General features: G+C 46.9%; 2 protein-coding genes across 3 annotated transcripts in view; both read right to left on the reverse strand.

Annotated features, from left to right (window-relative positions):
* Nucleotides 1–656: 656 nt before the first annotated feature.
* NDUFC2 (NADH:ubiquinone oxidoreductase subunit C2) lies at nt 657–5,936 on the reverse strand. The gene is made up of 3 exons (XM_004621700.2): nt 5,693–5,936; nt 2,869–3,012; nt 657–831 (listed from the first exon to the last, which is right to left on the reverse strand). Exons 1-3 carry the CDS (start codon nt 5,859–5,861, stop codon nt 782–784), a joined length of 363 nt encoding a protein of 120 aa, XP_004621757.1. The 5' UTR covers nt 5,862–5,936; the 3' UTR covers nt 657–781.
* Nucleotides 5,937–10,322: 4,386 nt separating this feature from the next.
* ALG8 (ALG8 alpha-1,3-glucosyltransferase) overlaps nt 10,323–25,479 on the reverse strand; it is a 32,788-nt gene continuing 17,631 nt past the window's right edge. For both annotated transcript variants that reach the window (XM_012935735.2, XM_055132906.1), the window contains exons 9-13: nt 21,003–21,142; nt 19,343–19,482; nt 16,673–16,770; nt 15,859–15,931; nt 10,323–10,967 (exon numbers count right to left, since the gene is read on the reverse strand). In XM_012935735.2, the coding sequence (XP_012791189.2) occupies nt 10,595–10,967; nt 15,859–15,931; nt 16,673–16,770; nt 19,343–19,482; nt 21,003–21,142 (824 nt within the window). In that variant the 3' untranslated portion in view covers nt 10,323–10,594. The remainder of the gene's footprint in view (nt 10,968–15,858; nt 15,932–16,672; nt 16,771–19,342; nt 19,483–21,002; nt 21,143–25,479) is intronic.

Genomic DNA, 25,479 nt, shown 5'->3' on the forward strand with positions numbered 1-25,479 from the left:
CTGGCTCTGTAACTTTTACGTGGTGCCTGGCATAAAACTCAGGCTGGCCACATGCAAGGCAAGAGCCATTCCCCAGGCCTGTCAGTCCCATTTAAAACTCACTAGTGAGTTTCCACTACAGCAAATCATTTAAAATTATTCAGATGATTCACAAAATCTTGTGCTAACTGGTCTTGTCTTGTACCAAAACTGGAGACCAAACCTTTCCAATTAAGGCAATGCATCACCTAAGTTAGGTCTTGTAGTCACAGGTGGGTCTGATGTCTCTGTGGGTACTGCTCGGTCTGACTCTAGACCCACGGAAGCCCAGCAAACACCTGCATAGGGCTGTGCACTGCACAACTGTCTCAGCTGTAGGCGGTACCAGGCTTCTGTCTGCCATCTCAATCTACAATTAAACTCCACTTTACATATTTAAAATTTTATTATTTTTTCCCAGTTTGGGGGCCACACCCGGTGGTGCTCAGGGATCATTATTGGCAGGCTGGGGGAACCATATGGGATGCCGGGGATTGGCCGTGTGCAAGATGAGCTACCCACTGCACTACCACTCCCGCACCATAAACCCCATATTAAAATCTTACAACTGGGTGATTACAAACAAATGATTCTTTGTTGGATTATTTTTCTTAAGACAAAAAAATGAGTCAGAGGGCTCATGATTACCATTTTAATCACAATGTGTGAATACACATATTCACATAAACTTCAGATGTCAAAGAAACAAATCCCATAAAATTTGGAGACAAACAGCGAAATCAGAGCAAGTGTTTTAGAGATTTTAACGCACTGGGTGGAACTCTTCGAAGATTTCACCGTAAGTTTTCTTATCTACAAAAGGAAAGATCATAAAAGATTTCAAAATATTTTCATAAAGCATATTTCCTAAAGACAAACCAACATTTAACATTTTTATAGGTTAACCCTTGAGGGCCATTATAAGGCTTGTTGTCCTCAGGCCTAGATCAGGATCAGACATTTTAGCGAACTGAGTGAACCAAGTGAACCTGCAGGGCCTGAGGTGGCCTGTTCACGCCAGGCTGAGGTAGAGGAGCTAGGAGGTATGAGGTGGAGGTGGGGCATGGGGTAAAGGACGCAATCTGCCACTGACTTGTTCTATCAACCCATAACGAACACATACGCTACTCGTGCCTCTAATTGTCAACAACACCTTACTAGCAAAGGGGAAAAGGCTACACCCTTTGATCTATTGTTTAGAGTTAAAAAGAACTTGAGACAGGAGAGACTGTACAGCGGGTAGGACACTTGCCTTGCATGCAGTCAACTTGGGTTCAATCTCCAGCATCTCATATGGTCCCCCAATCCCCTTCCAAATGATCCTTGAGTGTAGAGTCTGGAGTAATTCTTGAGCATTGCCAGGTGTAGCCCCAAACTCAACAACAAAACCCCGAAAGAAAAAAAAAAAAACCAACCCTAAACTAAAAGAACCCGAGTGCACCATTTGGCTTAATGAAATAAAAATGCTAACTCATTTCCATGAACAGGAAAATCTACTTAAAATTTATTTACATATTCACAAGTTCAGATCTCACCTACACTCCTTCACAGTGTATCAATAGTGTGTGTATGCACACGTGTAATATATAATAAACAAGAAAATGCTCATATTACACTTAAAAGAGGAAGAGAGAGAAGTAGATCAGGAAGAGGAAATCTGTCTGTAGCTGGGTGAAATATTTGCTGAGAAGCTGAACCTCAGGGAGGAAGTTTTTAGGGCTGGAGAAGTGGATGAACAGTAGAGCACATGCAGTGTATGAGACCTAGATTTGATCACCAGAACAGCAAAATAAATGAATACACCTTTTGAATCTCTGCTAGGTGGGCAGGCTGGAGAGGCAGGAAGCAATTCAGTGAGGGTGAGGGGCAGCATCAGAGAGCAGGAGTGACAGCTTGTTAGGCAGCGCCTAACAAGTGGGGAAGTAGCTCTTGGCTCTCAATGCTGACAGTTACTGGATATACTCGGTGGGCTCTGTGCCGGAAAACCAAAGATGCAGTGAAAATGCAGCCCTGTTAGACAAAAGGTGTGGGCAGTGCTCCAGCGGGCAATTAGCTCAACCTGGTGTTATCTGAAATCTGGATTTTTTAATGTGTGCGCATTTTGGGTCACACCTGGTGATGCTCAGGGGTTACTTCTGGTGCTGCACTTAGGAATCACTCCTGGCGGTGCTTGGGGAACCTTATGGGATGCCAGAGATTAAACCTGAGTCAGCCGCGTGCCAGGCAAATGCCATCCCTGCTGTACTATTGCTCTGGCCCTTGAAGCCTGAATTTTATCCTATAGGCCAAGGAGAGCAATTTTAAGCACATCCATGATTATCCAGAGACATGATCTCTGATAAGACCCAAGGCAGGATGCAAACTCAAGAGTCTAAGCTATGGTGTGAGTATTGGGATGGTGGAGGAAGAGTCTAGAAATAGGAAGTAGAATCAGTAGGACTTTGTGATGAACTCATAAGGAGTTCATCAGGAGTCTTGAAAATAGTTCTCAGCTTTACATGAGATGGAGTCAGCTAGCAGAGAAAAGGCGTGACTGGGTGGGCAGAGGGCACGTGAGTTCTGCTTATTGTTCAAAGATTACAGAGGTGCTCAGCCAGAAGAGACACAAGGTCAAGAAGTCTGATCTGCCAAGACTGGGTGTCCAAGAATGTGGATCAGCCAGGAAGACACCCCTGATGCGTAGAGTGTGATTCCTGGTCCTGCACAGCCCTGCAGGAGCTAGAGTCACAACAAAAAATACTTCCCCATCTCATTCAAAACACAAGCAGAAAATGCTGGGCCCTCAGCATGGATGAAATGACCAGAAAATGATGCAGAGTAACAGAAGGATTGTAGATTTACTTCATTTACCTTTTTCAGGAAAATCCTCTGGATGTGACTTTATATAGGCAAACATATCATGGTCCCTCACAGCATACATATAGTCTTGCCGTTTTAAAAGATGATATCCCACAAAAACAAAGGAGGTGACATACAAAAGTTGGCGGTGCAGACCTGAGATCCAAAAACCAAAGAAAAGAGAATCAGTACATGTAAATTAGAAACTACTCAGTCATGTTTCAGATATACATGATCCATTGCTGTTTATTCCAGCAGTTTTTTTTTTGGGGGGGGCAGTAGTGGTGCTTATGGTAGAAAGTAGGGGTCTGTGTTCCAAACTCAGCACTTACTAGCTCAGTGGCCAGAGTCAGCATTCCCAAGTTGTCCCTGGTTCCCTAAGATGGTTTGGAGATTTCTAGGTTTTGAGGACTTGGCTGCAGTAACCATCCTCAGCAGCATGTGCTGAATGCAGGTTATTTTTGTCCAGTAAAGGGCACAGAATAGAGCTCTACTGTGTTGATTTAATGAATTGTCCATTTTGAGCAAGTATAAAAAAACTAATTCCAAGAAAGGGTTAAAAAAACATAAGTGGAAACCTTTTAAAGTTTAATTGTGGGCAGGGGTCTGACAGAGCATATTCCTGGTTTAATCTCTGGTACCATGTTGCCTCCCACTAGGCCTAAGTACCCCTGGTGTGGCCCTTCCCAACAGCTGAATCAGAATGAGCTGTGGTGTGTATACATGAGTTAACAGGCATGGCCAGAGTGAAGGAGGATACAGATGACTGTCCACCTATGGCCATGGAGAATACACTCCTCTCCTTTCCTATGTCTTAGGCAGTCACAACTGCTCTACCCATGATCACTGAGCCCCATACCTTACATTCTTTGGTTAGTACTTGAATACCCACTAATAAAGTCTGATTCTACACATTTTTTTAAGCTGGCAAAAAAATGCTAGAATTTTAGGCTTTTTTCTCTATTTTGTGTATTAGTAGGGGGTGGCACATCCAGGGGTGCTCAGGGCTTACTCCTGGTTCTGGTGCTGGGGGGTCAGTCCTGGCAGCCTCTGGGGACCATGTGAAGTGCTGGGGATTGAACCTGGGTGGGCCGCGTTCAGGTCAAGCACTTCTCCACTGTGCTAATGTTCTGGGTCCTCATCAGCTCCCCAATTGGACTTAGGACTCCTCTTGACTGTGCTCCGGGATCACTACTGGTGGGGCTCAGTAGTGAACTTATGGAGTTCATGGGATCGACCCTGGGTGGGCAACATGCAAGGCCAGCACCCTACCCAGTGTACTATCTCTTCGGCTCCAATCTATCACTTGTTTTTGAACCCTTGCTCCTGGGTGCTGCTCCCTTGTTCTAAAGTTAGAGTTGGTATCTGTGGTGGACCAAATCAAACATTTATGGATTTTGAGTTTAATCTACCAGCAACTGATCACTCTGGCTCCTGAGTCCCCATCCCTATGAAAGGGAAGAGATGACAGCGGAGGGCTCATGTGGAGAGGAGACAGGCACTCAACCTTGGGAAGGGGAGGCTTAGGAGAAGCCAGTTTGTGCCATGACCGTCTAGAGCAATTATGGACTCTTCCTGTACAAGTGTGAGCACATGCAGGGAGTCTGCACAGTCCAGTGATGTGGCCAGCGCAGGTCTCAGGGTGGCATCCAGGTTTCCTACACAGCAGGGCACTCTGGCTGTGCAACAGAAGGGCTTGGTGGGCCAGGCCTGTGCTCTGGCGCAGGGAGAGTATTTCAGCTATGTCATCTGCTTAACCTGAAAACCAATTTCTCACCTCATCGATGGGAAACATGGGTTCCAGCTGACCTTGAGTAACCTGCCCAGTGCCACAGCGGTGGGGCAGGGCAGGGGCCGGACACTCAGTTCCAAGGAGGGGACTGTTGCACTTCACCTAACAGAGGATTGGGCCAAGGCAGGTGGAGAGAAGAAGAAAGTGCCAGGCACCCAAAGGAGATGCAGATGGGCCACTCCTTACCACGTGCAAAGGAGCACTGGCCAGGGAACACACAGGGGTGCCGTACAAACACAAGGCAGAGAGAGCTGCCCAGGAGCCTCTGACTTTACCCTGGCGGTGTCGGGGCTTTAGATCGCTCAACAAACCTCAACCTCCACATCTCCGGGGCGCCCCTGCGCTGCTCAGGGGCTGCTCCCGGTGCTGTGCCGCAGCTGACTGGGGGTGCTGAGGGACCAAGAGCGCAGTCCTTTTCTCCTCGGCCCAAACTTCACCTGCCAGTTCTTTTGTTTTTGTCCTTTTTGCTCCTGGTGGGGCTCAGAGGACCGAACGGGACACCAGGGATCGAATTTTGGGGGAGGCTCACGCAGAACAAGCGCTGCATCTGCTGTACTATCTCACGGGCCCTGCACCTGTTCCCTCTTGGGAGGTTGCTGGGCCACACGTCCTTGTGCTCAGGGGGCTTGGGGAGGGGAGTCATGGAGTTCAGGGACAAACGGCAGCAGTCAAGGTAGGTCTGCTCAGGCACTCGCCCCACGCTCTGGCTCCTGTCTCTCGGCGGGGCACACTGCTGGGCTCTGCACGGTGCACCTTGTCAAGGGACAGCCACCAAGTCACCACCTTCTGCAGGCACTGGGGGTCCAAAGGGCCGCCCGGCCGAGCGGGCAGCGCTTCCCCAGGCCCTCCGCTGCGCCCAGCTCGCCCCGGGCGGCCCTGCCCGCTGGGCGCCTGCCCTCGGGGCATCTGACCTTGCGGGGCGCCTGACCTTGCGGCGCCCTCTGCCCTCGGAGCGCCTGACCGTGCGGCGCCCTCTGCCCTCGGGGTGCCCTCTGCCCTTGGGCACCCTGCCTTCCGGCGCCCCTGCCCGGCCCGCAGCCTCACCCGCGCGCAGTACGGGCCGCCGGCGGATGGCGTTGTCGATCAGGCCCGAGCAGTAGCCCAGGAGGCCCGCGTAGACGAGCCGCGGATCGCTGAGCCTGGGCGGCGGCAGGCTCCGGGCTTCGTCCGGCAGGAACTTCAAGGGCTCCCGGCCGGGCCTTCCGCTCATCATCTTGGCGCCCTTTCCAGTCCACGGCCCGAGCGGGATACGGGGACGCGCGCGCCCGGCCCAACGCGCCTGCGCGGTCACTCCCCCGGCTCCCAACGCGCCTGCGCCGCAGACGCGCGCCCACACCCGGCCCCAACGCGCCTGCGCTCGGCGCGTGCCCTAGCGCGTCCCGCCGGAGCATCGCGCTAACGCGTCGCCGGCGCCCGGACCCCGCGCCCGCGGTCCCGGGCTGGACTCGTGCCCGCGGGCTGCCGCGCACCGCCGCGCACCGTGCAGGGCACGCCGGACCCAAGGGCCCTTTCGCAGAAATGAATTATCGCGTCCAACACCCGCCAGGGTGGCGAGCCTCGGGAAACAAATTCAGGAGTAAGCTCTAAGCACCGCCGGGGTGGCCCCAAGCCAAAAATCAGTAAATAAAAGCAAACGATGAACTGCAAGGCAGGAGTAAACGGAAATAGAGCAGTTCCCTTGAGGTCCAGGGGTCAGTCCTCAGAGTCATGGCCTTCAAGGGCCCAAGGGCTCTAGACGGCAACAATGCAAAGGCCTAAGGGGGGTGGGGGGAGTCAGCGAGCCAAATTCTTTAAACTAAGGATTTGTAGAAGGAAAAAAGGAACGGATCTTGCTGTTGCTGCCTTCTGTATTTTGGGACCACCGCTCTCTGGTTGTGAGCCCTGGCCAGGCTCTGGACCATATGCATTCAGGGGATGGGCAGGGGTCTCCTTTCAAGGCTTAGCCTCCTGTACCACCTCTCGGCCCAAGTACTACCTAACGTTCTGTCCAACATTTAGTCCCTGCTTTGGGAGATCTCCACTGTGATCCAGTCACAAAGAAGGCAGAGGCATTCAGGCCACGAGATCATCTAAGCAGCCCCAGTGAAGAGCCGTGTGATCATTTCATTCAGGAAGCCTCTGCCCGCAGCCACCTATACCTGCATTCCCAGGATTCAGTACGTGTCTTTTTAGAACAAAGAATTCACATAACCAAGGATACATACATATATTGTAGATGAATATTGGTTTATTGTATGAGTTTCTTCCCCCCCCCCCACACCCCCCAGCAGAATACTCCCAGCAAGGTCATGTGATATGGTGCTTGTCAGGCTGATCAAGCTTAATGTCCCAGGCAGGACGATTACTGCTTTGGCGGGCATTAGCAGCCTTTTTCCTTTCTAAATTTGCTTTACACAGGAGACCAGTCTAATCTTGGTGCCTGTTTAAATAGGGAGATATCCCATACCTGCTCACTTTACCTCCGACAGTGGAGACTTCACTTTGAATAGCTGGGTGTTTAAGAAGCCCATACACTTCCCCATGCAGTTGTGCAACCATTTTATGGAACTGGAAGGTTTAGGATTAAACTAGAGGTGTAGGTGCTTCTTCATCTGCAAGCTGGAGATGGCATATGAGTGATTAAAATGACAATAGTCCTTACATGGCTATAAAACATTATTTCAAGCTAGGATTTTTCTTTAAAAATGAATTTGGGGGGTGGGCTGGAGTAATAGCACAGCAGGTAGGGCGTTTGCCTTGCATGCGGCCGACCCAGGTTCGATTCCCAGCATCCCATATGGTCCCCTGAGCACCGCCAGGAGTAATTCCTGAGTGCAGAGCCAGGAGTAACCCCTGAGCATAGCCGGGTGTGACCCCCCCCCAAAAAAAAAGAGAAAAAAAATGAATATTGAGGCCAGATCAGTGTTCCTGCAGACAGGGTGCTTGCCTTGCACACAGATGACCTGGGTTCAATCCCCTTTATCCCATCTGGTCCCCCAAGCTCAGCAGGAATGACCCTTGAGTGTAGAGCCAGGAGCAAGCCCTGAGGACAGCAGGGTGTGGTCCCAAACAAAATAAACAAAAGAACATTGGAGACCAGACCTCCAGGTGTGGCCCCAAACAAACAAAAGTGTATTAGTACACTTTAAAGGTTCCCAGAACAGTTTCGAGGTTCATACTCTCCCCGGAAGTGATCACCTGTCTAGGAATTTCTATGTGAATATTATGATATAAAAGCTTTTGTTGCAGTTTTTTGTTTTGGTTTTTGGGCCATACCAGCGGTGCTCAGGATCACTCGAGGCAGTGCTCAGGGGAGTCTATGTGTTTTTTATTTGTATTTCTTCAGTGGCAGTTGGACTGGAGTGATAGCACAATGGGTAGGGCGTTTGCCTTGCACGCAGCGGACCCGGGTTCAATTCCTCTGTCCCTCTCTGAAAGCCCAGCAAGCTACCCGTGGTGTATTCGATATACCAAAAACAGTAACAACAAGTCTCACAATGGAGACGTTACTGGTGCCTGCTCAAGCAAATAGATGAACAACAGGATAACAGTGCTATTTCTTCAGTGAATTTTGTTAATTTATTTGGGTCATCCCCAGGGTTCTAGGGTTACTGAGATCTGTGAAGGGAAGCTTCTGGCATACTGCAGGTTATCACGCTTTTTCTAGTTTGCTTTTGGGGCCATACCCAGAGGGCCTCCGGTTTATTACTGGCCCTGTGCTCAGGGATCACTTTGGGTGGGGCTGAGGGTCCCACGGATCCAACTGGGATCCACTGTGTGCAAAGCAATAGCCCTGCTTGCCGTCCTATCTTCTCCCTTTTGTTTTTCAAACCTTGTCCAGTCATTCTGGCTCAGTGGTAGGGTCCTGGGCCAAGCAAGGCCTGACACATGAGGCATGTGCTCTGCCACCATGCCCCTCTGCTTTGAAACACAGGTTTATTTAAAATGAGACAGACTTGCTGAGATGCACCTCGCAGACCAGGGAGTCCCTCGGCAGAGGTGTGTACTGCAGAGCAGTGTTCTAGGGCCTATTAGGACTTTTTCTTTCTGGCTTTAGGGCCCCAGCTGGCATGCTCAGGGGCCTTCCCAGTTCTCTGCGTGGGAGCACACGGTGGAACTGAGCTTCTACACAGTCTGTGCACCGAGGTGGCTCATTTGGTGATGCTGCCCCTCTGCACCCCCAGGGCCTTTACTCATGCACTTCATATTCTGTGTGTGTGTGTAAGTGTGTGTAGGGGGGCTCCAAAGCAATCTAAGAAGTCTAGGGAACCGTCGAGAATTCCCAGAGCAGCTGCAGGTTCCAGATGTGCTCTGGGACCACAATGGGGGTACTGTGAGGGAAAGGCAAGTGTTAGGGACTGAAGTAGGGCCAACCTTGCAGAAAGCATGCACTCTAGCCCTCAGGGCTTGTCACATGCAAGGAAAGAGCTCTCTCCCTGTTGTACTATCACCCCACTGACCATGCATTCCTTTTTTTTTTTATTTTTTTTTGCACCATACCCAGTGATGCTCAGCGGTTACTCCTGGCTCTGCACTCAGAAATCATTCATGGCAGTGCTCAGACCACATGGGTTGCCAGAGATGGCACTTGGTTAGCCATGTGCAGGGCAAATGCCCTACCCACTGCACTATGGCTCCAGCCCCTCCACCCATGTTTTATTCTGTTTTGCTTTTTGGGTTACTCCGGGCTTATGCACTAAGGAATTACTCCTGGTGGTGCTTGGCGGACCATATGGGATGCTGGGAATTGAACCCGGGCTGGCCACAAGCAAGGCAAATGCCCTACCCGCTGTGCTATCGTTCCAACCCCCCGCCCACATTTTAAAAGTGGGCTCAATTTGGTTTTGTTGTTAATACTGTAGAAAAATGTTATATAGGGGCCAGAGAGACAGTATAGCGAGTTAGGTGCTTACCTTGCATGCAGCCAACTTCCTGGGTTCAATTCCCATTACCCCATATGGTCCCCAAGTCTGCCGGGAGTTGATTTCTTTTTTTGGTGCCACACCTGGCAATGCTCAGGGGACCACATGGAATGCTGGGGAAGGAACCTGGGTTGGGCTGCATGCAAGGCAGGCATCTTATCTGCTGTGCTATCATTCCAGCCCAGCAGGAATGATAGTAATTTCTATCATTCCAGCCAGAAGAGTAATTTCTGAGCACAGAGCTAGGGATAATCCCTGAGCATTGTGGGGGTGTGGTTCCCCCTCAATTTTTTTTTTTTATACAGTAAAATTTCACAATTTGGAAGAGTATGGCTTTGAGACATTACTGGTGAGGATCTAAGATTGATGACACACTAAGCTGGCAAGTTTGTGGGGACATAGAAACCCCACACTTGCCTGTAGAACAGAAACTAGTAGTTTGCTGGCTGATTTGGCAACAGCTAGAGCTGCAAATGCTTGGAGCCTGAAATTCCACTTTTAGAAATTGGATCCTTAAATGTGTGTAAGCCTAACAGTGCAAACAGTGGCATTACTCCTCCTGGAAAACCTGCTGGAAACAGTCACTTATAGTCTACTTAAAGGCCGATACAGCCCAATGCCCCCCCCCAGCTGTGGAGGTCCTATCCTGAAATTGTTCCAGTGACAAATATCCGTCCTGGGGCAAGGCACAAGAATGAGGACAGCACACTCTGCTGTGGGTCTGCTGAAAGATGCAGAAGTGGGTCAGAGCCCCAAATAATTCTACCCAGAAATAGAAAAATGGTGTTTTATTCAAATTTCTCATTCAAATTAGGCACTAGAGCCCAATAACGCTTCTCACTGGCTACAGAGAAGATGCCACTGATCAGACCTGGAGAGTTTCAGGGATCCCTGCTTCTCCCCATGAGGATGGGCAGGTTTCGAGGCTGGGCAAGGCTGAGATGGGAAAAATGGGTCCCAAACTGTTGTGCCACTAGCACCTTTCAAGCTTTGACTAATTTCCTGTGAAATAATTGCTTGCAGTGTATCCAAGAGGTTTCTTTTTTTAGTGCTTCTTTGTCTTCTTGTGATTTTTCCTTTTTGCTTGGGGGGCACCCGTGGTGGTGCTGGGGCCTACTCTTGGTGCTGGGCAAAGCATGCGCTCAGTCTGTGGTGCCCTCTCTCCCATCTCCACATTTTTTGGGGTGGCTTTGTGTTTCTCTGTCTTGACAGGAGGGTGAGTGAGTGCTGACATGTACAATCTGAGCCAAGAGTATGTGACACCTACTGCACAGTACACGGAGGTCAGTAGCAGAGGAAGAAAGGGCCACCTCAGCTTCCAGGAGGTGAAGGGGAACACAAATTCACAGAAAACTTCTAGGGGCCCCAGACCTAGCAAGTAGACAGTTTCCATCCAATTAAAAAGAGGTTTTTCTTTCCTGAAAGAAAAAAATGGAAGGAAAAGTCATCCTGGGGTAGCATACATTTCCACCCGCATCATCTTCATGGCGAGCACATCCAGGGCACACAATGGACACTACACAATGAGAAAAACACTGACCACACCAGAACATATATACCAGTTTCTCAGTCTATACTGTAACAATCCAATTTATCTAACATCTCTTTATGGAAATGCACTCAACTCAGCACCTGGAAAAGGCAAGTGGGCTGGCTGCTGTGAATACTCAAAGAATATAATATGGTTCATGGTTTAAAAATTTAAAAAAAAAATACTGAGCAGCAACTAACACGGCTCCGGCTTGCGGGACTGGGACACATCCGAGCCGAGGGGGGGCACTGGAGTGGGGCGGCGCCAGCCCAACCTCCAAGTGGTCCTGGCTGCGGGAAGTAACGCCCTCAACCCACCCTCAGCGCCATCTTGCCACATTCAACAGAGAAGAGGCCAGGCATTCTGGTGAGCAACGTGGCCGGAGAAATGCTCCGGACCCAAAACTGGGCCAACAACACCGGGGATCCAGACGGAGGAGGTACAGTCAGCACACCTTCTCCAGATGGAGCCCTGGCGACACTGAGCAGCAACTAACACGGCTTCGGCTTGCGGGACTGGGACACATCCTTTTCTAAAAACTGCAAACATACAATCTTTTAATGGAAAACCAATTATCAAATGCTTTCTTAGTAGGGCTGTCTTTCTTGGGGGGAAACTCCAACAACAATAGTGAGTTTTGTTTTGCAATATGGAACGTAATCAAGGTAAAGAGAAAATGAAGTGAAATTCATCAGTTATACAGTTGGGGGTGGGGGCGGGGGCAGGGGCGGGGGGTATACTGGGGATTTTGGTGGTGGAATATGGGCACTGGTGAAGGGATGGTGTTTGAATATTGTATAACTGAGACATAAACCTGAAAACTTTGTAACTTTCTACATGGTGATAAAATAAAAATTAAAAAATAAATAAACTGCTTCCCCCACAAAAAAAAAATTAAAAAAAAATTTCTTCTCATTTATTAGTCCCTACTGCTCCCATGTTGCTGGAGCCCATTAGACTACACTGGGAGATGCTGGGGAGTAGACCCGGATTCTGTGTGTTAGTCATGCACACCAAACCTCAATCATCTCCTGTTCCTTGATCCCTCATCTCTAAGTAGATTTAGAATCATGACAATACTCTAAAGAGTGACCACCATTCACTCAGAAAACATTTTCAACACCCCACAGAGAATTTTTTTGGGGCCAACTTGGCGGTGCTTAGGGGTTATTCCTGGTTCTGCACCAGAATTATTCCTGGCATGCTTGGGGACCATATGGGACACTGGGGATTGAACCTTGGTTCGCTGTGTGCAAGGCTAGTGCCCTACTGCTGTACCATCTCTCTAGCCCCACTATGAAGAATTTTCAGAAAGAAAGGGCAGTAAGTAAGTCCTTCCCCCACAACCTGTGACTCCCATAAACTCTAAATCAACTTTCTGTCTCTATGAACTTACCTATTACTTAACAACTTTTTTTTGGTGGGGAGGGGCCTCACTTGAAGATGCTCAGGGCTTACCCCTGGCTCTGTGTTTAGAAAGCACTCTGGGTGGCGCTCTAGGGACCATATATGGTGCCGGGGAATCAAATCCAGGTTGGTTGTATGCCAGGCAAGAGTCCTATGACTCTGGTTCTAAACTTTCCTATTCCAGTAAGGCATAGATAGGCAATCACTCCATTATCACTGCAGCTCAGAACCTGCCTATTCTACAAGACTTATTTTGTTTAGCATGTTTTACTTATCCACAGTTTCCAAGGTTCATCTATACTATATCAGAGAGAACTCTATCCCTTTTTGTTACTGGTTAATAACCATTGAACATATAAACCACATTTGGTTTATCCATTCACTTGCTGACTTTTGTTGAGGAACACTCAGACCCCTTCTATCTTTTAACTACTTATAGCCACAAACATACTTTATACAATGAAGATTCCTATTTAGGAATTTTTCAATTTTGTAGTTACATTACTGAGATGAGAAAAAAAAATTACTGGGTCTTATGTTTTTTAAATTTTAAAAAGCTTTTGGGTTTTGGGCCACACCCAGTGCTGCTCAAGGCTTACTCCTGGCTCTGTGTTTAGGAATCACGCCTGGGAACCATATGTTCTGGGGCTCAAACCCAGATGGGCCACATTCAGGGCAAGCTCCCTACCCTCTATTTCCCTGGCCCCCAGGGTCTTATACTTTCCAGTTGTTGGGGCTGGACTGAGCTACCAGGATGAGCCCACTGGTTTGGATGAGGTTGTACTGCCTTAGTAAATAATTTCTTAGTAAATAATTTCTTTTGGCTGCCTTAGTAAATAATTTCCTAAATTATAACAAAACTGTCAGTCTTCCTTTTCTCACAGATCCCTGGTTCTGCTTAAGACTGTTTGTTGTCGGAAGCAGATTGTAGGTACTAAGCCTGTTTGTTGTCAGTATGCAGATCCTAGATTGTTTTCCCGTATGCAGAAGAACTTTGCATGATCTTCCTTTGGTAACTGCATTGCACCCTTAAGAGTTTCCATGATAAATGAAAGATTACGAGGCTCTCTACCTTTGTCTAAGCGTCAGAGAGGACCTAGACCCTCCATGACATACATTTCTTCTGCATTCCTTACTCAGTGTCTCTGACCGCATGAATGTTCATGCAACATCCAATATTCTTTTTTTTTTTGCTTTTTGGGTCACACCCAGCGATGCTCAGGGGTTACTCCTGGTTTTGCACTCAGGAATTACTCCTGGCAGTGCTTGGGGGACCATATGGGATGCCGGGGATCGAACCCAGGTCGGCCATGTGCAAGGCAAACGCCCTACCTGCTGTGCTATCGCTCCGGCCCCCAATATTCTTAATTAAAAAAAAAAATTGCACACATACACTCCCCCCCACAAACACACACATTACACCCCCCCCACAAACACACAGCATACACACACACACACACACACACACACACACACACTTGTACACACCCACTCACATCTACACACACATTTCCACCCCCCATAATACACACACTCACACATATCTCCACACCTGCACACACCTACATACTCTAACACATCTACACACCCTGCACATGCTTTCTGCACAGACACATCCGCACATACCTGTGTACCCACACCTGCACCCACACGGCTGCACACCCCCCCACACGCACACGCCTGCACACATTCATACATACCCCACATACACACACACTTGCACAACTGCACCTCCACAGATGCTCCCATGCCCCCACACGCCACACACACACACACACACACACACACACACACACACACACACACACACACACACACACACACACACACACACACTTGCAACTCTCACAGGCTGGTGAAGGCCTGGACAGAGTCCAGGGGAGGGACCGCCTCCCTCAGGCCCAGACGGCAAAGCCCCCATGCCCCTCAGACCTCTAACTAACAAAATGGGGATGCATGGGGGCTGTCCACAGGGAAGGCTGTGTTTAGCCAGGACAGTTATGTCTCTCATTACCCTGTCTGAGTGGCCCTTAATGAGCATTATTTCTAGAGCCTTTGTTTCAAGGGTGGTGGGGGGCCCTTTGCACCAAGCGTAGAGAGCAGCTGAACTCTTTGCCCCACGCTGAGTGGATGGTGGCTGGACTCAGGATCCAGAGGGCAAGGAATGTCCCAGCCCCTCTCTCCCCCAGAATAGGGCAGGCATTGCAGAGACAGTGCAGGGGCAGTCTCTGGCCTTCTTATTTCAGTGGTTTTTGGGGGGCCACACCCCCAAAGGACCACTGCTCCTGGGTCCATCTAGGGGACAGAACCCTGGGTCTGTGCTGGGGGATGGCGACCCCACTTCTGGGGGCTGAACTTTCTCTGGCCCTCGTCTCTCTGGCATGTACCAAAGAGGGCGGAGGACCCTGCTCCAGGGGTGACATTTCTCCCAGCCCACCCCCTGCCATCTTCTCTCTTTTTCTTTTGCTTTTTTTGTTTTTTTTTAAAAGAATGCTCAGAGGTTGGATTGAAGTGATAGCACAGTGGGTGGGGCATTTGCCTTGAATGGGGATGACCCAGGTTAGATTCTTCCGCCCCTCTCGGAGAGCCAGGCAAGCTACCAAGAGTATCCCGCCCACAGGGCAGAGCCTGGCAAGCTCCCCATGGCGTATTCGATATGCCAAAAACAGTAACAAGTCTCACAATGGAGACGTTACTGGTGTCCACTTGAGCAAAAAGATGAACAATGGGACGACAGTGCTACAGTGTAAAAAAAAAAATTCGGAGGGGTGATGCTAGGAATGAAGTCAAAGCCTCAAACCGTGAAACGTGCTTAGTACCCGAGTTACACTCCCGGACTCTGCGGTTTCTGCGTGCTTGTCCTGGCTGTGCTTAGGCACTACTGCTGACATGGTGCCTGGGACCTCTCTCCAGTGGCGTTGGGCATGAACACAGGCCTCACCTAGTGCTCAGCCACTGAGCTCTCTGGTCTATGGGGACAACATATATGAATTGTAAATAAGCTTTTAAAAACTCATTTATCATTACATGAAAACCCAGAAGGGAAACTAATTTTCTACGTGACAATTTTTATGTGAATCTTAATTTTGTGCACAGTATTTATGTGCTTTTACTCATCTGTGTAGTTTATATTCCAACTTTCAGTTTTCATATATGCTGTATTTTCAAGTTTGGATATTTCTCAAATATTTATAAAGAGACACAACATGTGCTGTCACTGCAGAATGATGGGAGTATGGGTGATTTGTCTGCTTACTGCCCTTGGTAATGTTATATTACAATTATAATTGAAAATACATTTTAAAAAGTTCAACAATTTAGTAGTAAACATTTACAAGAGAAACAGAATTTAAAATACAGTTTTGGATTACCTGAATAGAGTCTTCAGTGAGGAAATACTATAGATGGTAAATACTAACATGAGCAAGATTTTAATGGGAAGTTCTGTTAAAAGAATACAAACATACAGATAATAAGTTGATGAGAAAAAGGAGTGTGATACTTAAAGTAATACAAACGGAATGACACAGCTAAATAGTGCTAGTAATGATTTTTTTGTTTTTGGGCCACACCTCATGGTACTCAGGGATTATTTCTGGCTTTCCACTCAGGAATTTCTCTGGATAGGCTTAGAGATGCTCAAATATGCTTAAATATGGGATGTAGAGGATAGAACCCGGGCTGGCTGTGTGCAAACTTACCCACTGTACTATCTCTCTGGCCTACTAGTAATGACATTTTTTTTTTTGGGGGGGGGGGCGGTTGGGGTCGTATGCCACAGTGCTCAGGGGTTATTCCTGTGGTGCTCAGCAGACCCTATGGTCCTGGGGATCAAAACCTGGGCCTCCTGCATGCAAAGCCTACACTCATCCTGCTGAGTCATCTCTCTGGCCTCAAGAATAACAGACGGTCTTTTGGGGGAGCTGCCAGAGCAGTACTTGGGGGCCACCAGGGCAATATTCAAGCATGCTGGGGGGTGAGGGGAGCCATATGATATGAGGGACTTATCTCTGGCCTGCACAGTTAGGTTGCACCATGAACTCTAAGCTCTGACTGGTCTAAGACAACGGGTGCGCTCAGTTCTTCTGAGGCATCTGACCTGTTTAAATCAGACTGCAGCAACCTCCAGGCCCGGGTAAAGCGGGCACACTGAATGAGTATATCCCTCAAAGAAAAACTGTTTACCTGGTGCTGTGAAGAGCAGAGGGAAGAGAGAGAAATGTCCTGTGATGGTCAGAATCAGAAAAATCGAAGCATCTCCTGCGCTTCCCACTGACAAAAGACTAAAAATAAAATGCTTATAAAATTTCTTAAGACAACCAAACCATATACTTGTAAATAGCTTGATAAGTATATATTACTCTTTAAACTGACAAGCGTAAGACAACATACTTGCTCACTGCTTGTAAGTCAATCAGTGTTATTAAATTTTTTTTTTAAACCTTTTTTGGTTTTGTTTTGGGGCCACACCTGGCTGTGCTTAGGGAACCTAAGGAGAGAACTCAGGTTGGGCACATGCAAAGCAAGTGCCCTACACTCTGTATGACCTTTCTCCTGGTATTAATTTTTTGGTAGGAAACTTTAAGCAATCATTAGTAATATGGAAAAGAAGATGATTTCAGTAAAGAACCTTACTCTGCCAGTGACTATTATGTACAGAAAGGGATGCTGGAGGGCTGGGAGCTGCTGAGTGGCTGCAGGGAGCTAAGATCTGGAGTTGAATTTCTGAAGAGTTTTGTTTCTCTCTCTTTTTAAAAAATTAATTAATTAATTAATTATTTTAAAAAAATTATTTATTTTTAATTAGTGAATTACTGTGAGGGTACAATTATAGATTTATACACTTTTGTGCTCATGCTTCCCTCACACAAAGTTCGGGAACCCATCCCTTCACCAGTGCCCACTCTCCACCACCAGTAAACCCAGCATTCCTCCCACCCTCCCCAATCCCATCTCCCCCCACCCCACCCTGCCACTGTGGCAGGGCATTCTCTTCTGTTCTCTCTCTCTAATTAGCTGTTGTGGTTTGCAATAAAGGTGTTGAGTGGCCACTGTGCTCAGTCTCTAGCCCTCATTCAGCCTGCAACACCCTTTCCCCCGCATGGCCTTCGACTACATTATAGTTGGTGATCCCTTCTCTGAGTTGCCCTTTCCCCAGAATGTGAGGCCAGCCTCCAAACCTCCTGGTACTTATTTCTACAATTCTTGGGTGTTAGTCTCCCACTCTGTTATTCTATATACCACAGATGAGCGCAATCTTTCTATGTCTGTCTCTCTCTTTCTGACTTATTTCACTCAGCATGAAACTTTCCATGCTGATCCACTTATATGCAAAATTCATGATCTCCTTTTTTCTAAGAGTTTTGTTTCTCTTAACAAGGTCCCACAAATGCTGGTGTGGATTATGAACCAATGCAAAGTGTCATCCAGTTTGAGTCTGTGTGTTCACTATGAACTAAAGAGATTCAAATCTTATCCTGTATGTGTATGTTGTTATAATGACGGAATCTGGGGCCTCATGATTCCAAGGCATGCATTCTACTGCTGCTCCACATCCCTGTCCCATTTTTTCCCCTGCCCACCCCCCCCCCCAAACCCAGTGGTGCTCAGGGCTTATACCTGGCTCTGAACTTTGGGATCACTCCTGGCAGGGGTCAGGGGCCCAATAAGGTGCCAGGAATTGAACCTGGGTTTGCCCTGCATGCTGTACTCTAGCGCCCACTTTCCACTTTTTACATTTGGAAAAGTCAGGTTGTTAAATGAATCCACAGAACCCCTATAGCAACCTGACAAATTTACTTATTTAAATCTCAGGATTTAAGAACAATATACCAACAGGAGACCAATTCTATTACCATCTATTTGGTTTTCATTATAATACAGAAGGTGAGCAATTACATTTAAAATATTTTACTGTTCTTGGGGCTGGAGCAATAGCACAGCAGGTAGGGCGTTTGTGTTGCACGCGGCCGACCCGGGTTAGATTCCCAGCATCCCATATGGTCCCCTGAGCACCGCCAGGGGTGATTCCTGAGTGCAGAGCCAGGAGTAACCCCTGTGCATCGCCGGGTGTGACCCAAAAAGCAAATAAATAAATAAATAAATAAAATTTACTGTTCTTTTTTAGAGGAGCGACATAGCCAGTGCTCGGGTCAGGTGGGGAATGCTGCAGGACTGAACTCAGGGCCTCACACATGCTAGGGTGTATGCATTACCATTTGAGCCGTGTCACTCAGTCCCTAAAGTGCCTTTTTTTTTCTTTTTTAAAGCATGACACAATGAAAAGATCATAAGATTTAAGTCTAAATCAACTTTTCTGTTTTCTGGCTGTGTGAGTTTGGTAAGTCACTGAAATTCTGAGCTCTCTGTGTATTAAAATAGGGAATTATACCCTTTTTATCCTAATCATCTCCAACGTCAGGCTCAAGAGTGCATAAATCTCCCTTCAAATGACAGGGAAATCCCCACATTAGTATACAAACACTTGCTATAATTCCTCAATAATATGGACTCATCTCTTTCTCCATATAACACTCTACAAGGAACTGTGGAACCAAACCCCACACTTTTCCACATGATATTTGCCACTTAGTATAAGAGCTTATAGGTTGGTGTGATGATTCTTGATCACTGCAGTATCCCTTAGCCACAAAATGCAGAAACAATTCTGCAGGCCACAGAAACTTCATGGGTGTGGGAATTACAAGAAAAGAATCTCTGTTCTATCCACTCATGCTATTCCTGTACAGTTCTGTCTTTCCCTCTCTCACTGGACACATCAGGAGGGACAGAGCAGATAGAAAACAACAGGTTCACTGCAACAGACCAGAAATACTGGTGGAGTTATGTGCTCACCTCATCGGGAGGATTGCTAGAAGAATGGCTTTCTCGTGGACATGCCACCCAAACATGAAGGAGCTCAAGGCACAAAGAATCAGACATCGCAGAAAGCCTCTGGGCCCTTGGGGTTTAAACCAAAGACAGAAAATAGAGGGCTAGAAATAACAGGCAAAGATAAGACTTCAGTATTGTTTAAAATATGTGTGACAGAAATACTGTTCAGGCCATTAAATTCATCTTTAGAAAATACTCAACAACAGACTACTCTCTATTAATAAACTCAGATAATTCATCATTTTGTGAACAGTCTACCTAAAGTTTATGGTAAAAAGTACTCAGAAAAAAAGACACATTTGGAAATACACAAAATTAATATTCAGTATAATCCTGATTATATCTTCATAATTAGCAATCAATGAATCTACTACAGAGAAGTACAAAAATTCACAGATATTTCAAAGCTACTAATAAATTAGATTTTTGCCATATTAATAAACAAAGAGTCAACTCTCTGGCTGCGGCACAGCTTACAATAAAATCATGGTCTCTCCTACGTAGCTGGAGTTTTAGAAGTCAGTTTGTACCTCTGTCAGAACATGTGAACAAGTGGGTCATAATCAAGTGGGTTTTGGTGTCCTGCTAGGAGTTTGATTGTTTAAACACCAAAATTAAAGCTGAGTGTAATTATAGGTAGAACTGAGTTACCTATTTTGACTCTACTAAAATTTTATAAGGACACTAACAGCATGATTGAATTATATCACAATCAGCAACAAAAAAAAACACTGGGGTCAGGGGTGAGTATTTATTTAATATACTTGGGGCCCTGCTTTCACAAGAGACTTTCCCAAGTACTGATAGGTATGACTCCAAAGCTGAAAACAAAACAAACCCAACTCTGATTGAACTTTTTTTTTTTTTGCTTTTTGGGTCACACCCGGCGATGTTCAGGGGCTCGGGGGACCATATGGGATGCTGGGAATCGAACCCGGGTCGGCCGAGTGTAAAGCAAATGCCCTATCCGCTGTGCTATTGCTCCAGCCCCTCTGACTGAACATTTAATAGCTTCCAAAGACTTGTATTTTTTGTTTGTTTTTGGGCTATGTCCAGCAGTACTTCAGGGATCAGAGTTGGATCACTCCCAGGGGTGCTTTTGGGGGTGGGGGACACACAATGATGCTGGGGACTGACCTAGAGCCCCTGCCTGCGAAGCATGTGCTCCAGCCTCTGCCTCAGGTTCTTATCTGATGGTCAAATTGCCATGAATGAGTTTCAGTTCATCAAGATAAAATCACCTGTTAGCATACACAGACACAGTTTTTGGATTGTGAGCTAGCTCAAGATGAAAATAAAATCCACAACGACAAACTCTCCATGTCCATGCTACAAACACCTTCCTTTCACTACCAGAAGAAAGGAAGGGCTCCTCATCGGTGAGCTTTTCTTTCCTCCTATCAAAGTGAGATGAGGATCTAACAGTCAGCGGCTGCAACCCCTCCCCAAGGTTTTGACTATAACCTTCCCTACTGGGTGCCAAGACACTCTATGCTAGGAAAAGCCTCAATCTATATCAGGATAACAGCCAGGAATTGATCCTCCAGCTGGAAGACCCTGAAAAATAGAATTTAACTAGGCATGCCACGAAACAGAGCAGATGAAAGGGCAGATTACTCACCAAGATGGCTGCCAGAGTGCAGACGAGGGTGGCCAAGGGTGTGACTGAGGGGATGACTGTGTGCTCCAGCTGCTGGACCACACCACCTGTCATGGAAGCTTTGGGAATCTTGCTGGGATCGAGAAGCTTCAATTCTGAACCTATAGGACAAGCACATTTTATAACATTTTTAATCAATGGCAGACACTATTTTACCAACCACACTCTGGTTTAAAAATAAAAAATACTATATCCTCAATCTTACTGCTCCTCCCAGTCCAAGATTTCATGCGATCCGCCAGCACCATTCTACCTGGGAAGCCCTTGTCCTGCGATCTGGCCAGATAAAGCAGCTGTTGACACTGAAACGGGGTCTGTATAGCTTCATGAAAATGTGATTCAAAAAGTAATCTATCCTGACTCTACAATGATTTGAGTTTCTCAATGCAGATCTGACTGTGCCTTAGCCCTAAGCTGGCTGACTGTAAGTTCGGCATAGTCCTTCCAAGCTTGAGTCTCTTTTTAGTGCCCTGGCCTCAGCTTTACTTGGTAAATGTGGTTTGGCCACAATGAACTGACATATCATTCATTTGTGTTCTCCGACAGGTCTACATGGCCTATGCACTTTCGGAAGTTAAATCTCAATTCAATCATTCATCTGAGAAAGTTTCTGAAGCAAGAAGTGGAAGGGCTGGACTCTCCCATCGGTTCCTGGGCTACAGGGGGGCTCCCCTGGAACCCTCCCGAACTCCCAGAGCTGCGCGGACGGCCTCTCTTCTCCTCTGTAACGCCATACTCCCAATCAGGTACTGACAAAGAGGATCGGGACTCCGCCTACCGACCGGAGGAGCACTCTCCCACCTGCCTACCCTGCCCTGTCTCCCAAGAGATTACTGGGGCCGTGGCCTCTAGTGCAGGGGGCGTGGCCTCAAAAGGGGGCATGGCCACTTGCCAGAGTGGCCGCAGTTTTAATTTTTCTTACATTACATACTCTATAACCTGTTTCTTTGAAAATCACCCTGGCCATCTAAATCATTTTTTGTAAAAATAGTCTTTTAGCTGAGTTGAACTTCACAAAAGCTGTCAGTGGACAATAGAATCTCCACAAACTCCTCGTAAAGACAGCATAGCCTTAAATCATCACTAAAGGCCCCACATAAACCAAGAGGAGAGTCTGAGAATAAGGAAGTATTCTGGAATTGGAACAAAGCCTCCAACATCAACTTAGCACAAACAGAATGACCCCCCTCCCCGCAGAAAGAGGTAACAGGGATAGGCAACGAGAAGGCTACAACTCTAGACTTCCACAACTGTAGGATAACATAGCCTCAGGTTTAGGTTTATTGGGTTACTCCCGTTACAGTGCTCCTATTCCTCTTTGTTTATTTATAGCTTCTTTCTTAGTGTTCTGTTGACTTGTAAATAATGTTTTTCTCTTCTCCTTGAGTCCTTTGCATAGTTTATTCAGAGCAAGTCCTTTTTGTATGGACACAGGAAGACTTAACAAATGTTATGCTTTTGTAACCTGGGAGTCATTTGACTCTACATGATATTTTCCTCCTGGGCATCTGTTCTCTTGACCTAAGCCTCAGCTGCCCTTACTTCCTAGCACCCCCAAAAGCAGGTCCCAATGAGGGACGGTACGGACCCAGGGCAAGAGGTGAGTTGTGTGCTACCCTGGCATCGAGATGGGCCTGGCCAAAGTGCCTAATGCTTAACTATAAGTTAAGAGCTTGATCATGGACAAATGTCATGATCCAAACAGTGATAACTAGATTTGGACCCTGCTAGGGTGAGGAATTAATCTGGCCTGAGTGCTGTGGTCTGAGCCTGTGGCAAGATGTTGCCAGGAGAGCTGCCTTGCAAACCTCAATGTATCTCCTGCTATGTCCATGCAAAAATAACTAGTATTAAGATGTTAATGAGTGTTTGGAATGGGGAGAGGAGAAAAAACCCTTCAGAGGTATTTTGCCTACTGGCAGTCAGGAAGGGCTTTAAAACGCCCTTAGGTTATATTCCCTTTAAACCTGACAGCCCTCAGGAAGGGCTTTATTATGTTGATTTTGCTACCTGGCTGGGTGTAACCTAGGGGCAAGGGCGAGAGAGGAAAAAGGGAGGAAAGAGATGGAAAGAGGCGGCAGTTGATCCAGAGAGGATGGAGCTGCGAGTGCTGGAGATGAGAAAGATGGAAGATTTAATAAACGGTAAAAAATCAGCAACCAGCTTGGTCCTCGTTCTTCCCTCGCCGGTCCTTGGCCAACGGCCGTCCCCATCCAGTCCACACACTGCCGTTCCAGAGCACTGAATGCGGGTGGTGAGACAGAGCTGCCTGGAGAGCCCACGAGTGCACACGCCCCATTGGTGTACCTTAGGTTTTTACACACAACAATATGAAGAAACAGTGAAAATCCCCTCCACGAAGAGAAGATGAAAAGATTCCAGAAATCTCCAAAGGGTCCACCCACATACTGGACCTCTCAGAAAAAGAATTCAGAGAAGAAATCTTGAAGAGAGTTGATGTACTCAAAGCAACCATGGAACAGACATCCAATAAATTAAGGGAGGAGATGAACGATGCTTTGGAACAGTCAACCAAGAAAATTCAAGAAGAAATGAGATCAGAAATTTCAAAGCTACAAACAGATGTCACAAAGCTATGAACAGAAGTCACACAAATAAAGGAGTCGGTAGATGAATTAAAAATCTCAGTAGGTGCCCTCAACAGTAGAATGACTACAGCCGAAGACAGAATCAGCGACCTTGAAGATGAGCTGCAGAAAGCTTACAGAAAACAACAAATAATGGCAAAACACCTCAAAATGGCTATAGAGAGAAACAGAGTCCTTGGGGATGACTTCAAGAGGAACAACATAAGAATCATTGGAGTACCAGAAGCACAGGGAAGTAATCCCAATGAAAAAAACACAGTGAAAGACATCATTGCCAAGAACTTCCCAGAGCTGGAGAAGGCAGGCATACAGATTCAAGGAGTCCGAAGAGTACCAGCAAAAAAGAGACCCGAATAAAAAGACTCCAAGGCATATTATAGTCAGAATGACGGATGCAGTGGATAGAGACACAATTCTGCAAGCAGCAAGGTCAAAGAAGGAAATCACACACAAAGGAGCACCCCTCAGATTTACAGCAGACCTATCAGAGGAAACCCTCCGAGCCCGAAGACAATGGTGGGACATAGTGAAAAAACTCAACGAAATGAACACCTCACCAAGAATACTTTATCTGGCTAAACTCTCACTCAAACTCGAAGGAATCATACACTATTTCTCGGATAAACAACAGCTCAGGAACTTCATAGACTCAAAACCAAACTTAAAAGAAGGACTAAAGGGGCTATTGTAAGTCAAGAAAGAACCCCACAAGAAGTGGAAGGGCCGGAGTGACAGTACAGCCGATAGGGTGTCTCACTAGCACGTGGTCAGCCAGGGTTTGATCCACCCCATATGGTAGTCTGACCATCCACCCATTTGGTCAGGAGTAAGCCCTGACCACCACCAACTATGCTCTCCTCCCCTAAAAAGAAGCAGGAAGCAGAGTGTAGTTGACTTTCTTCTGAACCATCATGCCATTGATGTGTCTATCTATACTCTTGTGCCTGCCAAGGGGGCAGGCTTGGGAGCTTGGTGGGAAACTGGGAAGAATGACTGAGGGAAGGTCACATGAGTGGAGGGTTTAGTGTTGGAGAACTACATGTCTGAAACAACTGTATTATAAACAGCTTTGTTAACCACGGTGTTGAAATAAAGTTTAAAAAACAATTCTGAAAAAAACCAAACCAAGTAAAACCAAAACCTGATTGAAATAAACGCCTCACCAAGAATAATTAAGCCAGCACGACTCTCATCCAAACCTGAAGGAACCATACACAATTTCATGGATAAACAACAGCTCAGAAACTTCATAGACTCAAACCATTTTTATAAGAACTCATGAGGCTATGTTAGGACAAGACGAATTCCATAAATACACTAAATTCCTATTGAAAGATGGCACAAATCTCCATGAAAATAATCTCTATCAATGTCAACAGGCTTACTGTACGCCAATTAAGACAAAGAGTGGCAGGATGGATTAGAAGACGGAACCCAATATTCTGCTGCCTGTAAAAAACACACCTGGACAGTCAGAACAGACACAGACTAAAAGTCAAGGATGAAAGACAGTATTTCAAGTAAATAATTCCCTCAAAAAGGTCAAGGTGCCCCTATTAGTATCAGATGACAGACTTCAGGCTAAAAAAAGTTGTAAGAAACAGGGAGGGTCTTTTTTTTTTTTTTTTTCCTTTTTGGGTCACACCCGGCGATGCACATGGGTTACTCCTGGTTTTGCACTCAGAATTACTCCTGGCGGTGCTCAGGGGACCATATGGGATGCTGGGATTTGAACCCGGGTCTGCCTCGTGCAAGGCAAACGCCCTACCCACTGTGCTATATTGCTCCAGTCCCAGGGAGGGTCATTTCTTAAATGATCAAGGGATGTG

Source organism: Sorex araneus, chromosome 1, assembly GCF_027595985.1.
Source record: "Sorex araneus isolate mSorAra2 chromosome 1, mSorAra2.pri, whole genome shotgun sequence".
NCBI classification, from domain to species: Eukaryota; Metazoa; Chordata; class Mammalia; order Eulipotyphla; family Soricidae; genus Sorex; species Sorex araneus.

Coding starts and splice junctions, on each gene's coding strand:
- NDUFC2 (XM_004621700.2), bottom strand. CDS start 5,861: ATGATGAGCGGAAGGCCCGGCCGGGAGCCCTTGAAGTTCCTGCCGGAC. Junction 3,013..5,692: donor GCGGCCCGTACTGCGCGCGG/GTGAGGCTGCGG, acceptor TTTGGATCTCAG/GTCTGCACCGCCAACTTTTG. Junction 832..2,868: donor AGAGGATTTTCCTGAAAAAG/GTAAATGAAGTA, acceptor TTCCTTTTGTAG/ATAAGAAAACTTACGGTGAA.